The sequence below is a fragment of the Salmo trutta genome, chromosome 33 (assembly GCF_901001165.1).
Source record: "Salmo trutta chromosome 33, fSalTru1.1, whole genome shotgun sequence".
Lineage (NCBI taxonomy): Eukaryota > Metazoa > Chordata > Actinopteri > Salmoniformes > Salmonidae > Salmo > Salmo trutta.
The window spans coordinates 33,636,143-33,653,427 of record NC_042989.1 but is presented as its reverse complement, the minus strand read 5'-3'; the positions used below and the strand labels follow the sequence as shown (position 1 = coordinate 33,653,427).

The 17,285-nt window shown below is 41.8% G+C and overlaps 2 protein-coding genes across 11 annotated transcripts in view; one reads left to right on the top strand and one right to left on the bottom strand.

The window, feature by feature from the left end:
- The window catches only part of LOC115172876 (leucine zipper protein 1), a 63,639-nt gene extending 55,790 nt beyond the window's left edge, over positions 1 to 7,849 (top strand). For all 6 annotated transcript variants that reach the window (XM_029730699.1, XM_029730697.1, XM_029730696.1 and 3 more), the window contains one exon: positions 2,561 to 7,849. The gene's annotated coding sequence lies outside the window, so the exon portion shown is untranslated. The remainder of the gene's footprint in view (positions 1 to 2,560) is intronic.
- A 3,161-nt stretch (positions 7,850 to 11,010) lies between these two features.
- The window catches only part of kdm1a (lysine (K)-specific demethylase 1a), a 28,659-nt gene continuing 22,384 nt past the window's right edge, over positions 11,011 to 17,285 (bottom strand). For all 5 annotated transcript variants that reach the window (XM_029730690.1, XM_029730692.1, XM_029730693.1 and 2 more), the window contains 4 exons: positions 15,776 to 15,890; positions 13,576 to 13,703; positions 13,122 to 13,268; positions 11,011 to 12,197 (listed from right to left, as the gene is read on the bottom strand). In XM_029730690.1, the coding sequence (XP_029586550.1) occupies positions 12,012 to 12,197; positions 13,122 to 13,268; positions 13,576 to 13,703; positions 15,776 to 15,890 (576 nt within the window). In that variant the 3' untranslated portion in view covers positions 11,011 to 12,011. The remainder of the gene's footprint in view (positions 12,198 to 13,121; positions 13,269 to 13,575; positions 13,704 to 15,775; positions 15,891 to 17,285) is intronic.

The following is a 17,285-nucleotide window of genomic DNA, read 5'->3' as shown; positions in this document are numbered from 1 at the left end:
TGGATCTTGTTCAGTTTGTCTCAGTTGTTGAATCCCATGTTTATACAAATATTTACACATGTTAAGTTTTCTGAAAATAAACGCAGTTGACAGTGAGAGGACGTTTCTTTTTTTCTTTTTTATATGTACACAGACACTACCGTTCAAAAGTTTGGGGTCACTTAGAAATGTCCTTGTTTTTGAAAGAAAAGCAAATTTTTCGTTCATTAAAATAACATCAAATTTATCAGAAATATAGTGTAGACATTTAAGGTTGTAAATGACTATTGTAGCTGGAAACGGCAGATTTTTTTATGAAATATCTACATAGGCGTACGGAGGCCCATTATCAGCAACCATCACCCCTGTGTTCCAATGGCACGTTGTGTTAGCTAATCCAAGTTTATAATTTTAAAGGCTAATTGATCATTAGAAAACCCTTTTGCTATTGTTAGCACAAATGAAAACTGGCCTTTAGACTAGTTGAGTATCTGGAGCATCAGCATTTGTGGGTTTAATTACAGGCTCAAAATGGCCAAGAACAAAGCACTTTCTTCTGAAAGTCATCAGTCTATTCTTGTTCTGAGAAATGAATGCTATTCCATGCGAGAAATTGCCAAGAAACTGAAGATCTCGTACAGCGCTGTGTACTACTCCCTTCACAGAACGACACAAACTGGCTCTAACCAGAATAGAAAGCGCGGGAGGCCCCAGTGCACAACTGAGCAAGAGGACAAGTACATTAGTGTCTAGTTTGAGAAACAGACGCCTCACAAGTCCTCAACTGGCAGCTTCATTAAATAGTACCCACAAAACACCAGTCTCAACAGTGAAGAGGCGACTCCGGGATGCTGGCCTTCTAGGCAGAGTTCCTCTGTCCAGTGTCTGTGTTCTTTTGCCCATCTCTTAATCTTTTATTTTTATTGGCTAGTCTGAGATATGGCTTTTTCTTTGCAACTCTGCCTAGAAGGCCAGTATTTTGCAGCTGGGAACTAGTTCTGTACTATGGCGAGTGGTGGGGTCGATAAACAAGGGAGATTCTCCATCGTTTAAATCTCCACTTTGGGAACATTTTGGCTTCCCAGTAGATTACAACGGGGATGGACAGAGAGAGTATATGTCTCCACTGCACAACCAGAATAGCCTATGCAGCTGCCAACACCTCAAATATGTTGACACGTTTACTTCGACGTAAACGCACAACAACAAAAGAACACAACCTATGCATTCAAGCAGCCCTTCACAGCTGATTCTGACCGGGCCAAATAAATTGCAAGAGCGGTAGGTATGTTTATAGTCGCGGATATGCGCCCATTCTCGGTGGTTGAAAATAGGGTGTTTCAGCACCTAGTGAAAGTGCTCGAGACACGTTACGAACTTCACCCTCTCGCACTCATTTCAGCAAACAGGTAGTACCCTATATATATATATATATATATATATATATATATATATATATATATATATATATATATATGCAAGCTAAATCAGCTGACGTTGTCAGTGAATTGACCAGTGCACCCTGTGTAGGGCTTACTACAGATGGATGGACCTCCAGGGCTACAGACAGCCCATCACATTACCCCGGAGCAGGAAATGAGATGTATCTTGCTAAAGATGCCCCCTTTATGAGAGTCAGTGCGCATATTGTTCTCTTTGTAAGGAAACATAATAGCATAGACCTATAAAATGTCTGAACCATGTTCACATGTTGATTTCACATGCATATTGAACATTTATTTTAGTGTTGAATAATCGTGTTTTTTCATTTAAAAATAATACTAAGTGTTGGTACTCCTGTTGATGCTCTCTTCAGGCATTATATAACTCATGATCATATATGGAGTTAAGAATACCAACACTTTGGATTTTCTTAAATAAACTAAAATTAACTACAGTGACTGTTGGCATTTCATTTTTCTGCTCATCCGAAACTGAACTGTAACCGCAATAAGTACCGAACTACGACCCCAAAACCGCAATAAGTACCGAACCACGACCCCAAAACCGCAATAAGTACCGAACCACGACCCCAAAACCGCAATAAGTACCGAACCACGACCCCAAAACCGCAATAAGTACCGAACCACGACCCCAAACCCGCAATAAGTACCGAACCACGACCCCAAAACCGCAATAAGTACCGAACCGTGGGTGTGGTTATTGCTGTATAGTGTTGTCAACTGACGAGACAACAGGAAGGGTCATCTTCTCATCTCACTGAAGCTCTGTGATAGCCATGACTACTACAACAGGAAGGGTTGTTACAGAGCTTCAGTGAGATGAGAAGATGACCCTTCCTGTTGTAATAGTCATGACCATCAACTGACGAGACAACAGAAAGGGTCATCTTCTCATCTCACTGAAGCTCTGTAATAACCATGACTACTACGGTATTTCTATGGTGGGAATCTTTTTAGAACTCGACCAGAGGATAAAAATCTGATTCCAGACTGAGCCACTGGACTGCTTGACTACACTTGTTACTTAAATCAAAGGATGCGCTAGTTTAATTACTCCTACTCTAATGATGCCAGCCAGCCCTCTCTGAGTGTACGACTTGTGCTCTCTTTTCTTCCAGAGCTCTCCATCCCCCCCCCAAACTGCACAACAAGGAGGAATGTACTGCGTCCCACATCTCTAACTCCCCCCCCCAGCAACAGCAGTGGCAGGCAAGTTCCTGCCAAGTCCCTGTCCAGCAACAACCCATGCTTCGGAGTCTAAAAACAAGATGGCCACCTGTAAAACCTTCCACCACAACGTCCATGTATAAACCCTGGATGACTGACTGGTTGCTGTATTGAAGCCACCGCGCAGCCATCTTGATTTTGGAAGCTATGGAAATGCATTAATGTCTACATACGTTTTTGACATTCTATTACAGACACCTTTGGCAATACTTTTAAACTATATTATGTGAGCTAAACATAAGAATAAAAAAACTTGATAAAAATATTCCTTTAAGTATTTTTTGTAGAGTACTAATGTTTACTCTCCCCACTACAACAACAAAATACTTAAATGCATGTAATGTAGAGCTTAAAACATTGAATTGAAATACTCTAGAATAGATTCCTATGGAGGACTGCTCATACTAGGGAGTGCCAATATGGCCGACCGGTGGCTTCAAAGCCTCTCAGTGGTTTATACAGAGTGTCAGCAATCCAGGGTTTATATACGTCATTGATCTGCACAGACCACTTCAGTTGTATTATAATATGCCCATATACAGTGTCGCGATGGAGTGGACCCCACCACCAGCCAACGTACCCTGTTCCGCTTCTTCTCCTACCTGATGTATTATAATGTATTGCTCCAACTTGACAAGGGAGAGACGCTCACTCGGGTGACTGGGTCTGGAGGTGTGTATGTGTGTCTGGGGGGGGACCGAGAGAAGAGGGGAGTGACACAGGAAGGAAGGATTTGTTGTCTTTCAGAATGGACCGTTACAAGACCTCACTTTGGAACTTCCAAGCGGAGCTCCCCCAAGCTGCACCAAGATGTGACCAAAAACAGGGAGTGAATTACTTCGATTTTTTTTTTATAAATGTCCTCTGATCTCGGAAATGTATATATATATTTTTTACTTCATTTGGTGAGCTTTTGTCCATGTGTTTGCTTCATACTGACAACCATAGCAGTTTTTGCAGGGTTTTATTTTGCACATCGTACACATACACCTATATCTATTTTTAACCTACAAACATGACTATCGTCCCAGAGAATGCATAATGTGGGCCTAAAAGAGGGTTGACTGTAGGGCTTTGAGGAAGTTTGCATGTTTCAACATAATGTATAAGAGGAGCATTTTGGAGTTATGTGCCTCCAGTTTCCCAGCATGTTGTCTGCTTCAAGAACAACAAAGACAAGGACCCTGTCATAGACCCATTCTTATTTTCTTATAGGCTGCAAACTCAATATCCTCTTCAACATCTGTCCCTATGCAATAAGGAAGATAATAGCTAAGTACTTTGATCAACAACCTTCAAATTGTGCTTCATTTGGTTACTCAGTAATTCGCTCCCTGTTGCTCGCCACCGTCTCTTCCCCCTACTCAACTGGACTCTAGAATTTGTCTATTGGGACACACAGCAGGAAGGAAGGTCCATCCCCCTTTGTCTGCACTCAATGAATGATGGAATGCACTTATTTAAGCTTGGGGGACATGCATTTGTCATCTGGAACAGGACTACTATTCCCATGGTGCTCTGCTTCAGCGCACTTTCCTCCAACTGTAACTGATGCCCTGGATCTAGCAGTAAAATGTGCTGCGCTGCTGTGAACAGCCAATCAAACATAGGAATTCTCCAATCACCACAAGGAACAATCAGTCGAGATACATGCGACTGTGTTTGCGTTGCGATTCGTCTCAACTTCTCCCTGTTTCTATAGAAGTGTATTTTGTTGTAATATTTAAACTGGACTTTTCATTGTTGGATTAGGGAGGGTTCTCGGTCACTCTGGCCAGAAACGGAGATCACTGGGTTGCCATAGAAACACAACCAGTCTGGCAGGTGGTGAGGCCTGATGTACTCATACAGGCAATACTCTGAACTCTGACCTACAAACTCTGGTAGGAAGTTTCCCCTTGATACTGGTCAGTCATTGTCATTTAGCCTTGCCTGTGTAGTAGCAGCCGACCAGCCGTTTCACTGTTTAGCTTTCATATTTATTTGTTATTTACCACAAAATGCATTTACCTATTTTTTGTCATTGTGAATGTTACAATTTGGTGATGGGGACCTACCATTTACAGTCCTTTAGATTTCATAGTGTATTGATTATGGGAAATGGAAGAAGTCATTACACACAAAGAATACAAATATAATCACCCCTAACACCGAAATCACCACGTTGTATTCCTCTAACCTTGTGGAAATGTGAGGTGCAATTCCCCTCCTGCTGGCTACACATTACTAAGCTGTTGAGCCTAGGCTGTGTGAATTACTCCCTAGTATTTCAGTCAAGGTTGGTCTAAAGGTTGTGTGGACAAGTATAATGAATGCAGTCATTACACATTTGAAAAGATTTTCACATTTGTAGAGAATATTTTATTGAAGACCATTGTGGTTTCAATTGAAGAAAAATCTACAGACGAGTAAAAGACCCCCAATCTTTTGAATTGAATCGTTTTTTTTGTTTTCCCCCTCAAAAAATCTTCAAAGGACCCATTAAAATAATGTTCGCTGCCCAAAATGTTCTGACCTTTCTATTTGCCGGTCAGAAGTGCTCCAGCTCGGCATCATAAAGCATTAGTGTTGCCATGTGGCCTCTTACACGGTTACTGGCCCATCCTGTGAACATGTGTTCAGCGCAAACACACACACCGCTTGATGTTGTTCAGAAGCCCGGCGCTGGTGTGCCAAGGGCTACGTGATGACTTATCCACTTCAGAAGGCTTCTGTTGTTGACCAGCTCTCGGTTACCAGGATGACAACCGCCAGAAGGCCACTCATTCCAAATCTGTATTTCCGACCTCATCACTTCTTTCCTGCACAGTGGTTCCAGTTTCCCCTCTTCTTCCTCCTCCTTCCCCTCCAAGAATGCCACGATTCTTAACGACCGTGATAAGTATTGCTAGTTCTGAGAGCCGTTTTACAGTCTGCCAAGGCTTGCCGGCAGACACTGATATACAGCCCCCGGGTAGCCGAAAGGTCAAAGGTCAAGGCTGGAGCTAATCGTGTCTTTCCCTTGGACTTTGGGGGTTATAAATACTGTGAGGAAAGCAAAACGATTTGGCAGCGGCCAGCACTAACCCGAAATGGAGGCAGTTGATGAGTGCCAGTCAGAACTGGCTCGCGCCGATGTGTAAACCAAAATCCACGTGCTGGTTGTCCATCATAGCCAAAGGTTTTATGTGTGATGCTCATATAAAAGTGTCTGTGCAGACTCTTGTTGCGATTCACTCACTGGGGACAGTTTGATAGTCTGCAGTTAGCTAGTGAACTCCAGCCCATCTTAATGAGATGCTGATTTCAGAGGTCCGTGTCAAAGTTGAGCCCAGGAACATCACAGGCTGTCATTCCCATAGACCTACATCACCATGGGTCGGTTATCATCAAATTTCATTGATCCTATGATGCAAGGCCAGCACCCCTGTCTGCTCAGATAATCAAGAGCGATCGCTGCTGTAGGGAGATTGACCTTCTCCGATCATACCTAATCTGACAGAGGGAGACTAGGTTTAGACAGGATAAACCTCAGCCAATTTTTCAGATGAGAACTAAACTCTTAACATTCCTCATTATGTAACTTCTGGTGTATAAACATCTGTTATTTACGAGCCGTTGTTTTTTCCTCTCTTACAAGGTAGCGTAGAATGTAGTTAGTGGAGCGGGACCAGAGAGAAGAAATGGCTCTTTGGAGTGACTTGCCATTGGTCCTGTAAGGCCTCTTTTGTAAGGTGAGGGTTCATGGTGTCTTTGGACATCAGAAACGGCAATCTGCACTTAACCAGCACTTAAATTAAGACCCTACATAAGTAAGCCCCCTTTTAGCTGCCCTTTTGTCAAAAGTTGCTTTTGCCCCTGAGAATTGTAATTCCACTCTTTGTGATTTATTTTCTTCGCTGAATGTATGGTCATCAAAGATGATATATATATATATATATATATATATAGTAAATGTGTGTTTTTGCACCGGCCAAATTGAAAAAGTTGCTTGGAGCAATTGCGAAACAACTCGTCTGATAATGTGAGGAGTTGTGGACTGTCACATTTATTGTACAGATTATTATAAAGTGCTTCATTTTTTTTAATTTTTTTTTACGATTGATTTCCTGAGTCATGGCACTTGTGTGTGGCCCTGCCTTCTAAAATTGTGCCATAATCATTCCACAGTATTTCCAGTTTACAGTCTGAGACAGCGCCAGTGTTTTCCAAGATGGAGACCCTGTCTCTTCAACTATTTGTGCTGAAATAAGGGGAAATATTCAATTTGAGGGTTTCTTTTGTTTTCAACTCATGTATTTTTTGTTTCAACAAAAGATGTCTTATTTTGGAAGCTGTATCGGATAGATTTTATTTAAGAAAATCTTGTAATTTTGTAAAGTGGGCCTTATTGAAATATATGTAAGATTTTGTTGTTGCTAGATATGCATCTTTCTCATTAATGCACTCCTGGAGAGTACTTCCTGTTTTTGTTTTTTTTAATGTGAGAGATGTCATGATCTCGAGCTATGACATGAGATGGCAAGCCAACAGAGATTTGTTGTAGTCTCTGTCGATTTGAGAGTAATGTACGTTTTATCAAGAGCGTGTCTGCTCCGTCCACGCGGTCTAAAGTCATTCTCCATGTGGCGTCCTGTTATTAGCGCTTCAGGAATCAGTCATTCTAACAGGTTCTCTGTTTTCTCTCTCATGCATTCAGGGTTTATTCATCTTGTGTGCTGTATGTAAGTGCTGCCAAAGAAAGAGATGTTCAGGCCTCGAGACACACACACCTACACACACTCCAACATGAACAACTGGATATTCTCCACACACACCTACTCACTCCCACATATACACACAGAGGAATTTCGTCCTGTACGATCAAGTTGGAAATCATGTATTTTATATTGCAGTGTGTTTATAAATGGATAGAAATGACTCTTAAGCGGCTGGAGGGAACCTATGGTCGTATCAAAGAGAAACATTTGTTATGAAATCAGATCAAAAGGATTATTGTGGATGTCGCTGCTCTGAGCTTCTCTCTGTGTGTCAGTGATACACGGCAAACTGTGCGGGATGCTTTTTCTGTCCTAGGGTAATATACGTTTGTGCATGTTTAACCTTACGGTGTTCTGCATGTAGGTCTCTCTAAGCTGCCAACTGTACAGTGGATTATGTATTCCAACAAAAATAAAAAAAACTACCTGTTTGTAACCATGTTTTTGTGTCTATCTTGACTATACTTTGTTATGGGAAATTGGAGAACCCCACCCACTCATTTTAGTTTAACAATTTGACAGCACCTTACCCCAGAGTATGTGTGTGGGTGAGAGCAACACTTCCATTGCTTTATACCACCTGCAATTGAGGCTTGTCTAGAGAGAGGCTTTTGACTGTGTGCAAGATAAGCAAACTAGCAGACAAATTAGGCAAATACATCAGGTGATAGGGGGGAAACTTGTGGAATGCCTAGTCAGCACACACCTCTCTGTTAAACAGCTCCACCAGGTAGTGAGAAGGCTAGGCTTGTTCCCTGACAGTCTTACGGCCAGCAGGTCTAGTAAAGGGTTATAGACTTATTCTGGAGACTTGGATTAGTAACAGCAGTTGTACAACAGTGCATTTGATAGCATGTTGTGATAGCATGCATATTGCTTACGAGTTTGTCAAAAAATGATTTTAAAACGGTTGTGAAGACACCCGGCACATCAGTTGTACAAACTGAGTGTGAATTATCCCATTGAGTTCTGGAAATGTGCTACGTGGCTTTAGTTTGGGTCACAAAGCAGAAAAGGTTTGGGAAACCACTGTGGAGGTTGAATCAGATCATAATCACCAGGTCGTCTGCTGGATAGGGACTTCACTGTGAACCACTGAGGATGGTACGCAGGTCCCATCTGGAGTGGGTGACCTACATGTTGTGTGTGTCAAGAATACAAATAATCATCCTCTATGCAAGTTCGTAATGGTGAGAAAGAACTGTTTCAACTTCCAAGAGCAAAACTTTTTAATATAAAAACTATGAATATTTACTCCATTGGTAGAGCATGGAACTTGCAGCGCCATGATTCCCACAGCGAACCATTACGAACAAATATGAAAATGTATGCACTCACTACTGTAAGTCACTCTGGATAAGAGCATCTGCTAAATGACTAAAATGTAAAACAAAAAAACAGGATGCGGATGTCTGTGCAGTACTTTCCTGTATACAGACAGATGATTTATGTTTCAAAGTGGTTCTAGAACAATAAGGAACACAAGCTTACATGACTCGCAACCTGTTAGTGCCTGCATTTTGACACTTTATGTGCCCATAGATTATTTTTCATTAATTCTACTGTCATCCTGACTGGTCTGAGTACCTCGTCTACGAGTTGTTTCTTGGAACTGCTGTCACATCTTGTGACTGGCATCCGCTTTTTTTTGTTCTTTTGTTTTGTGTGTGTACACATTTTTACCCCACCTGTGACGTCTGTACATGCTGCAGTGTGAGTCACAAGGCTGTTGGAGGAGATGCGTTCAGACAGGCCTCAGCCTTGTGTAATTAACCTCGACCAGCAGAGAGACATACACCTGCCAGTAGGAGAGCAAAGTGGTGTTTGAGATCTCCAATGGAAACTGTTGTGTGTGTATAATAACGTAAAGCCCACTAGCCACCAACTTCTACCCTGGCCCCATGGTGAACCACACATGGAAATAACCCAGTGCCAACCTTGATGAGAGCTATTTCAATATATTTCCCAACCAAAGTTACTATAGTTATGTCAAACCGCCCTACTGTGGTCGAGGGGCCATCATGCCCAGGGAAAATCTCACTAATAATATAGGGGTACTGGTACTAAACTATGTTCCCAAACCGACTAGTGCAATTTCTCCTTGGTCCATCAGACCCCCACAATGGCGTTGGTTGCCAAATCCTTGCCCAGCCACCACAGACATGCTCCAGGGAGCAGGCCAATGGTCAGAAGGGTCAGAGGACTGGGAGAATCAGTGCTACATAAAGAGGCCACCCAGGTCAGAGATGTGTGGCTAAATCCCAATTATCTCTCTTTCTTCCCAAAGTGTGCACTTGTTCACTGCCCTTTACTGATTTAAAAGGAAATGACTGCTATAAAATCAGGCAGGTCACCCATGATACAAATCAGGATTCAACATCCATGTCTGAGGATGTCGGGAGATGACATGGAAACCCAACGTGCTCTCAGAGCATTTCATATTATTCTGTATGGAAATCCGAGACACTCCATTTAGTATGTTACATTTTGTACGGTATGTATTAATTTGTGGATGTACAGTTGGAGTCATTAACTTGTTTTTCAAACACTCCACAAATTATAGTTTTGGCAAGTCGGTTAGGACATCTACTTTGTGCATGACACAAGTAATTTTTCCAACAATTGTTTACAGCACTTATTAAATGTCCGGAATTGTGAAAAACTGAGTTTACATACACCTTAGCCAAATACATTTAAACTTCCGACTTCAACTGTACGTTCAGAATTTGCAAAAAGTGAATTGTTAAATTCCAATTTGTGGCAAACGTTAGCTAGGTGGATAAAACTAACATTAGCTTAAATTGTCCTTGATGAGATTCAAACACGCAACCTTTGGGGTGCTAGATGTTTGCATTATACAACCTTTTGTTTTTGCCTTCAGTATCCTATTTCATGTAACCATACCAAACACTTTTTTTTTCCTGGATTTATGTTTACTATGTTACATCTAGTCTGGGAAACAGTGAGCATTGTTGGAAGTAGGAATCATGGTTGAATGTCTATTTCTGACGTGAGAAAGCTTGTCTAAGATATATAGTGGAAACTCCCACTAGCCCATGACTCCACTAAACCAATGCTTTCAGATTTGTTGGAAGTAGCCAAGTGAGAGGATTTACTCCACCCAAAATGTCTGAGATAAGCCCTTTTTTGTATGGCGGTCTATCAGTGTCAAATTACGTGAGGTTTATTTGATCGAATAGAAGTTTCCACATTTTTAGGCTGTTACAAATGTTTTGATATAAGTGGATGCATGTGGCATTCTGGCAACTTTGAGACAAACAATTTACATGTGTGAACTACAGCCACAACTATCTGCCCTCTCATTGGCTAGAATGGTCCCACCTGCTCTTGCCTTCCTTCAATCATTGACATGTATTTCCATGGTTAGAGCAGTCACCTCGACCAACTTGTCAATATAATAGATCATCTTTGAAAGTAGTGAAAGAGATGATTGGGAAGCACCCTCTGGGTGTGGACACTGGTCAGGAAGCAGGTCATTGACCATCTCCACTCATAATTGCCTGGGTTGTGTTCACGAGGCATGAAATGGAAGAAGTGAAACAGGGAGGTACTATCTTAACCTGTTCAATAACAAAAACAAATTGGAGACACACATGCATTTATTAGATTTGTATACCCAAATGTTGAAAACATATCAAAAAGGTATGCAACGCCAACAATAAAATACACCAAGACAAGCTGCTAAGTACAATAAGTAACAAAAACATTCACGACTTTTTCTCAACATAAATCATTGTATTGAAATGCAAAAAGATAAATACTAACTGCTATTTTTTCCCCCACTACTCCTCTATGCATCATACCCTACACGGTACAGGTCCTATTCAGTAGGAGGCATACAACTAACATTAGCCTTAAAACAATCAATACAATGCACTTGTAGGCTACAACATCGTAGCAGCTAGAATATTTTTAATAGAAAAATACATCAGGTTTAAAATGGGAGTGAAACAGTGCTAAGGTGTTAATGCTAGCTAGGGATGGATCAGCGCATGATTGGCTGTCCTTTGTGGCTTTGTCTGTGTTTCTGGATTCCATTGGCTGCTGATCCTTCTTTTCAGCCCCTCCATCCATTTAATGTTAGGGAGGTGGACCAGTAACAGGAAGGTCGCTGGTTCAAGTCCCGGGATGGGCGACAATAAAGTGGACCGGGGTTAGCATGACACCTAGTGTAGTGTCTTCCTACTGGAATAAGACTGGGAAGTGGGAACCAGATCTGTCCTACCAAAGAGGCTTTCGTTACCTTCAACAACCAGATCCTAGCATGAGCCTGCTCAAACAGCACTATGGTTAACTAACGGCGCTGGAAGGGACACTAAACCAGCTGAGAGTTCCATTGGAGGTTCCACTTAACTGCATTGACTGTCGAGTTATGAGGAGGAACGATGCAGGATAAGAGATGTGCCCGAGACATGATTGGTGCTGGCTCGGTCCTTTGGGAATGTGCAGTTTGTTTGTCCAGTAACATCGATGGTGGTTAAACATTAACACAAAATTACAGGCACATTTTTTTACATCTTAGTTAGCGGGAGTCACCGACATCACTTGAACATAGAAGGACACTGGTATAAGGGGCAGGGTTCTAGACACTGGGGGAGGGCTGAGGGGCGGCAGTGGGTGTGGTTTGTCGGGGGAGGGTGTACATGGCGCCCAGGAACTGGTCGGCGATGCGTCCCGCCTCTCGCAGGCCGCTGAGCAAAGCGCCGTGCACCGTGGCCGGGTAGTTGCGGATCGTGTGCTCGCCGGCGAAGAACAGACGTGGGACGGGCTGCGAACAAGGGGGGGGGGGATGACAAACATCAAAACGACAAACTCATCAGCCAACACAGAAATATGAGTGTTCCCATGTCAGAACGACTCAGTTTGGGGGTTGGCTAAGGAGGATGAGATTTTGCAAATATGCTCTGGTGGTTCCGGGTATGTTTTTTAAATATAAACTTGCGCTAATATCCAGTGTTCTCATTGGCTTAGAGCGAGGTGAAGGTTCTGATGATGTAATAGATGGGGCTTTACACTCTTTATTCATAAGGACAACATGCATGTGGGCAAAATAATGTCGGGTTCGGGCCTTTGCCACTCCATTCACTATATACGAATCAAAAGTGGGATGCCAGTACTGAATTAAGTAGTGGAGTGTGTCATTAGGGGTTCAGCAGTGATGGTGACACCTTATCGTATTTGATCTGGTTCATTATTTCTCAGATCCGACATGTTGAGAAAAACACTTAAAACGCTACTCTTCTGGCAACAGAATCTTGCGTTTGAAGATGTGCATCCATAGATGTTATACTAAATTTGGTGCCGATTGGTCCAGTGGTTCTGGATAAGAAGACTTTTAAAGTAGTCAACCTCATTGAAAATTATCAAATTGAATTCTGATATTTGGCAAGCGTGGTAAACATTACATAAGTAACTTGTCCTAGGGCAAAGTTAAATTTTTCCTGATCGTGGCACATAGCTGAACCCCGGCATTGCTGCTTGCATCTATATTTATATATGTAGTGTTCACAGCCTTAATCACAAAGCAGAGTACTGCACAGAATTAGCCTATTCCTGGACCTGAAAGCACTTTGAATGGAGATTTTCCACTGAGTGTACTTATTGACCCAGGACTAGGCTTAATTTGTATCTGGCAAACTGTCTCGTAATGTATCGTATTTCTTAGTGGTCAGATAGTAGTCCCATGTGTTACCTGTGACGCTCCGGGGATGGCGGGGCCGGGGGTGATGGGCTGGGCCATGAGGTCATAGTCGTTACCGGAGGAACCGGCCGCCACGTACGAGTAGGAGCCCCGCGCCCAGGGGTCGGCACGCCAACGCGTCACCACCGTTTCCTTGGGCTGCCGTGACAACAAAGAAAAGACAGATTCCATGCCGATATTAGATTCCAGTAAACATGGTTGGGAAACACTAAACAGTTCCAACGCTAACCAACATGAATAACTACATATAAACGCTAACCAACATGAATAACTACATATAAACCATTTTTTCATTATGTATTTGACTGGTGGTGGAAAGGACTCAAACTATAGAAATGGATATTATGATTCAAGTTTACGTTACGTTACGTGGTGGGAGGACCGGTGGCGGCCATATTGAGTGTTATTCTATTTTTATGTACAAAACAAGCAAATTCACACATACCTGAGGTACTGCGCTGCTTCCGAAGATACCTTTGAGGATGGCAAGGCAGCGTCCGACAATGACATCGTCGCTGATGTTCTCCATGATGCCGGCCGCCTCTCCGGCCATCAGCGCCAGCAGTATGGGGGCTGGGAGGGGGGGAACACATGGGTCAATTTCGCAGTAACACTGTCAAAAAGGCATATGTGAAAATGCAGTTGTGTAAACTAACTATGTAAAAATTCTTTAAAGTGCTACTTAAGTCGTTTTGTGGGGTATCTGTACTTTACTATTTATTTTATTTAACTTGGCAAGTCAGTTAAGAACAAATTCTTATTTACAATGACAGCCTAGGAACAGTGGGTTAACTGCCTTGTTCAGGGGCAGAACGACAGATTTTTACCTTGTCAGCTCGGGGATTCAATCTAGCAGCCTTTCAGTTACTGGCCCAACACTCTAACCATTTGGCTACTTGCTGCCACAACTTTTACTCCCCTACATTCTTAAAGAAAATCAGTACTTTATACATTTTCCCTGACACCCAAAAGTACTCGTTACATTTCAAATGCTCAGGCAGGACAGCTATATGGTCCAATTCACGAACCTATCAATATAGCGCTATGTCATCGCTATGGCAGACTTACTAAACACAAATACTGCGTTGGTAAATTAATGTCTGAGTGTTAGTGTGCCCCTGGCTGTCCGTAAATAAAAAGCAGCAAGACAAGTGTGCCATGTGGTTTGCTTAATATGAGGAATTTGATGGATGGCATTTACTTTACTCAAGTATGACATTTAAGTAATTTTCCTACCACTGTACTGAAGTACATTTAAAACCAGATACTTTTAGACTTTACCTCAAGCAGTATTTGAATGCGTGACTGTCATTTTCTATTAAGATATACTTGAGTAAAAGTAAAGATGACAATTGAGTAATTATTCCACCACTGAAAATGTAATGTTCATTTAGAGAAGGAAATTCTGTCCCAAGTCAAAATGTGTGACTACATCCAAATATCAACACGTCTCTAACTCAGTTGATTATACATCTAAACTCTCCTTTATCTGCCACGAGAGAAGACCTGACAAACCACATGGTGGAAGAAGCTTATCATTAGGCTTTCACCTGGTCAGTTCTTTCAGATCAGTGCAATGAAGGAGATGAAAGGATATCAAAACAAAGAGTCAAATTAGGCCCATCACAGTTCAGAGAGAACTGACTAGTTCACTGTGCTCACCTTTAGGGGTGGGCGGTATACTGTATTTTACATGGTTTGAGTTTACTTTACCTTCTATAATGGTATTTGAATGTTTGGTTTGTTAAATGTGATATGCCGTGTATAATGTCCACTTTTATAGTTTACTTTGCTACTGGAGTCATCTCTCTCTCTCTCTCTCTCTCTCCATGCCGCTTTCCATAGATTTAGCCCCGCCCCTGACACTCAAGGAGCACATTTGTTTTTCCTTGAGCACGAGACACTTGCGTTCAGTCTGCATGGTCAATGCAGCACATGCAACAATGTTGATGACAACGATGCTGTTTTCACTTTGCTTCTTAATATAAATCCACTAGCGTTCTATAATTACCTTATTAGTTTGTTTCTTACATCTGAAAATAACTAGTTTGCCTTTTCTTAGGAAGTTGGGCCTAAACCTTGTTAGCCGCTAATAAATGTACTGAGTCAGAGCAAACGTAACTAGCTATACAGCCTGATAATACCAGTGCATGGTTTGTGCAACAGTATCTTCTAAATCAACGAGGAATATGTGAAGCAAGAATGTTGGCTACATGAAGTTGCTAAGAGAGAACATTCAATGTAGCAAAAGATTAGAGTCCGCTAGGAAACACTTGTCAACACTTCAGTTCCTACCCTGTCACAATAACTCCTCCCTGGCATTTTCATTTGTTGTCAAGTCAAACACTGTATTCAGTGTCCACTATTATATTCTACATTTAGAATTTGAATAATAATTCAATTTCAATGATTCCAACAGTTTCACCCAAGTGTTTTGCTCTAAATCACAAGACAAGTCGCAATTGCAACATTTGGTAAAAAAATAAGGCCTAGATTGTTTGCCTATATTGTGCAGCACTACGTGTCAGTGTGGAAATTATCTCAAATGAGTGCAGCAAATTGTTAACTTTTATTATTAAAAACATAACTTCAATTTTTTGACCATATGATATGATATTTTGTCCATATCACCCAGCCCTACTTACCTTTGTAAAGGTTCCAGAAGAGGAAGAGTTCTCCCCTGCTGGCTGTAGTGCTGCCCACATGGCCAAACAGGTTCACACTGGGGTCCCAGAACACACGGTCAAAACACAGCACCACCTGGTGACGGGAGGAACACACATCAGCATGAGTACCTCAATACACCCCACAGATACCAGTCTAGTCAGTCTATTCAGGACAGTTTCCCAGACACAGTTTGGAGTTGAGCAATGAGTCAATAAATTCGGCAGGGAGCCAGAGATTGCGGGAAATTCTGAGCTCTAGGCCTTTCTGATGACGCTAGTGATCAGAACGAAACCAGAAGTGTCAGAAATCAGAACTGTTTTATAAGGAGACACCAGAGGGAAAGCTGGAACCGGACCAAATGTGAAGTCTGAGCAACAGCATTTCAACATCGTTCTGACCCACACTATTAAACGCAACTGAATTATATAAATCTCTATTGTTCCAACTGCCTATTCTATATTTGTAAGAGGTTGTTTAAGACCCATTTCACGCACAATAATATTTTCATATGCAAACACTGTCATTAGATGCAGATTGCTCCATTCAAGTGATCCAGAGACAGAGCTCCCTCTGGTGGCCACGAGGTGCCACAAAAAGGTCTCATTGCATAATAATGCAGCATTTTCTGCTGCAGCCGAATTAGCAGATTGAAACTCTGCAGTAGATGATGCACATCAGGGCTCAGGAAGAAAAAAAAGAGGAACGAGAGAGAGTGGGGGAGGACTCATCTGATTACTAACAGATTTCCAAAACACTCACTCACCCGCACACATTCCTCCCTCCCTGGATTGCTATAAAGCAGGATAAATAGCTTTGTTGGGGAGAGGTAACCTTGTACTTTTTTTAAACATTTTTAATGAAGCCATGAAGAGTTGGTTACAATCCCAATTTCATCCTTCAGAAAAGGTAGAATAAATAAAAGAGCAAATAATGGCTAAAATCCAATGTACTAATACAAATGTATGAGGGAGGTATCATGTTTATGAACGACATCGTAAATAAGGACTGTAAAACTGTTACACCAGAAATTCAAGGTGTATGGCGAGGTGTATAACCAACTCATCGCAGCTCTGGCACAAAAATGGAAGAGGCAATTGCTCAAAGTAATGAATTGGTTTTGTCTGCCTCCAATGAAAAACCATGCATAGCTTAAAATGACTAGTATAAATCAGAAAATGTATGAGTTTCAGTTAAGGTCGATAGGTTTGACAACTATGATGAATAAAATTCATGACAGTTGGGAACAAGTCTAAAGGTCCCAATACCATGGCAACGGGTTTATGAGCTGATTTACAAGTGACGCATCGAGCCGTTCTTTTCAATTTAAACTATTATATAAAATTCTCGCCACAAAAGGAATGCTTAATATATATAGGGCTTTGGACAGTCAGCCCAGTGCAGACTGCCATGAGGGAACAGAATCAATAGATCATCTCTTTTGGTACTGCTTTTGGCATCAGGTCAAGGAGTGGTTGTTCAGTCATAATG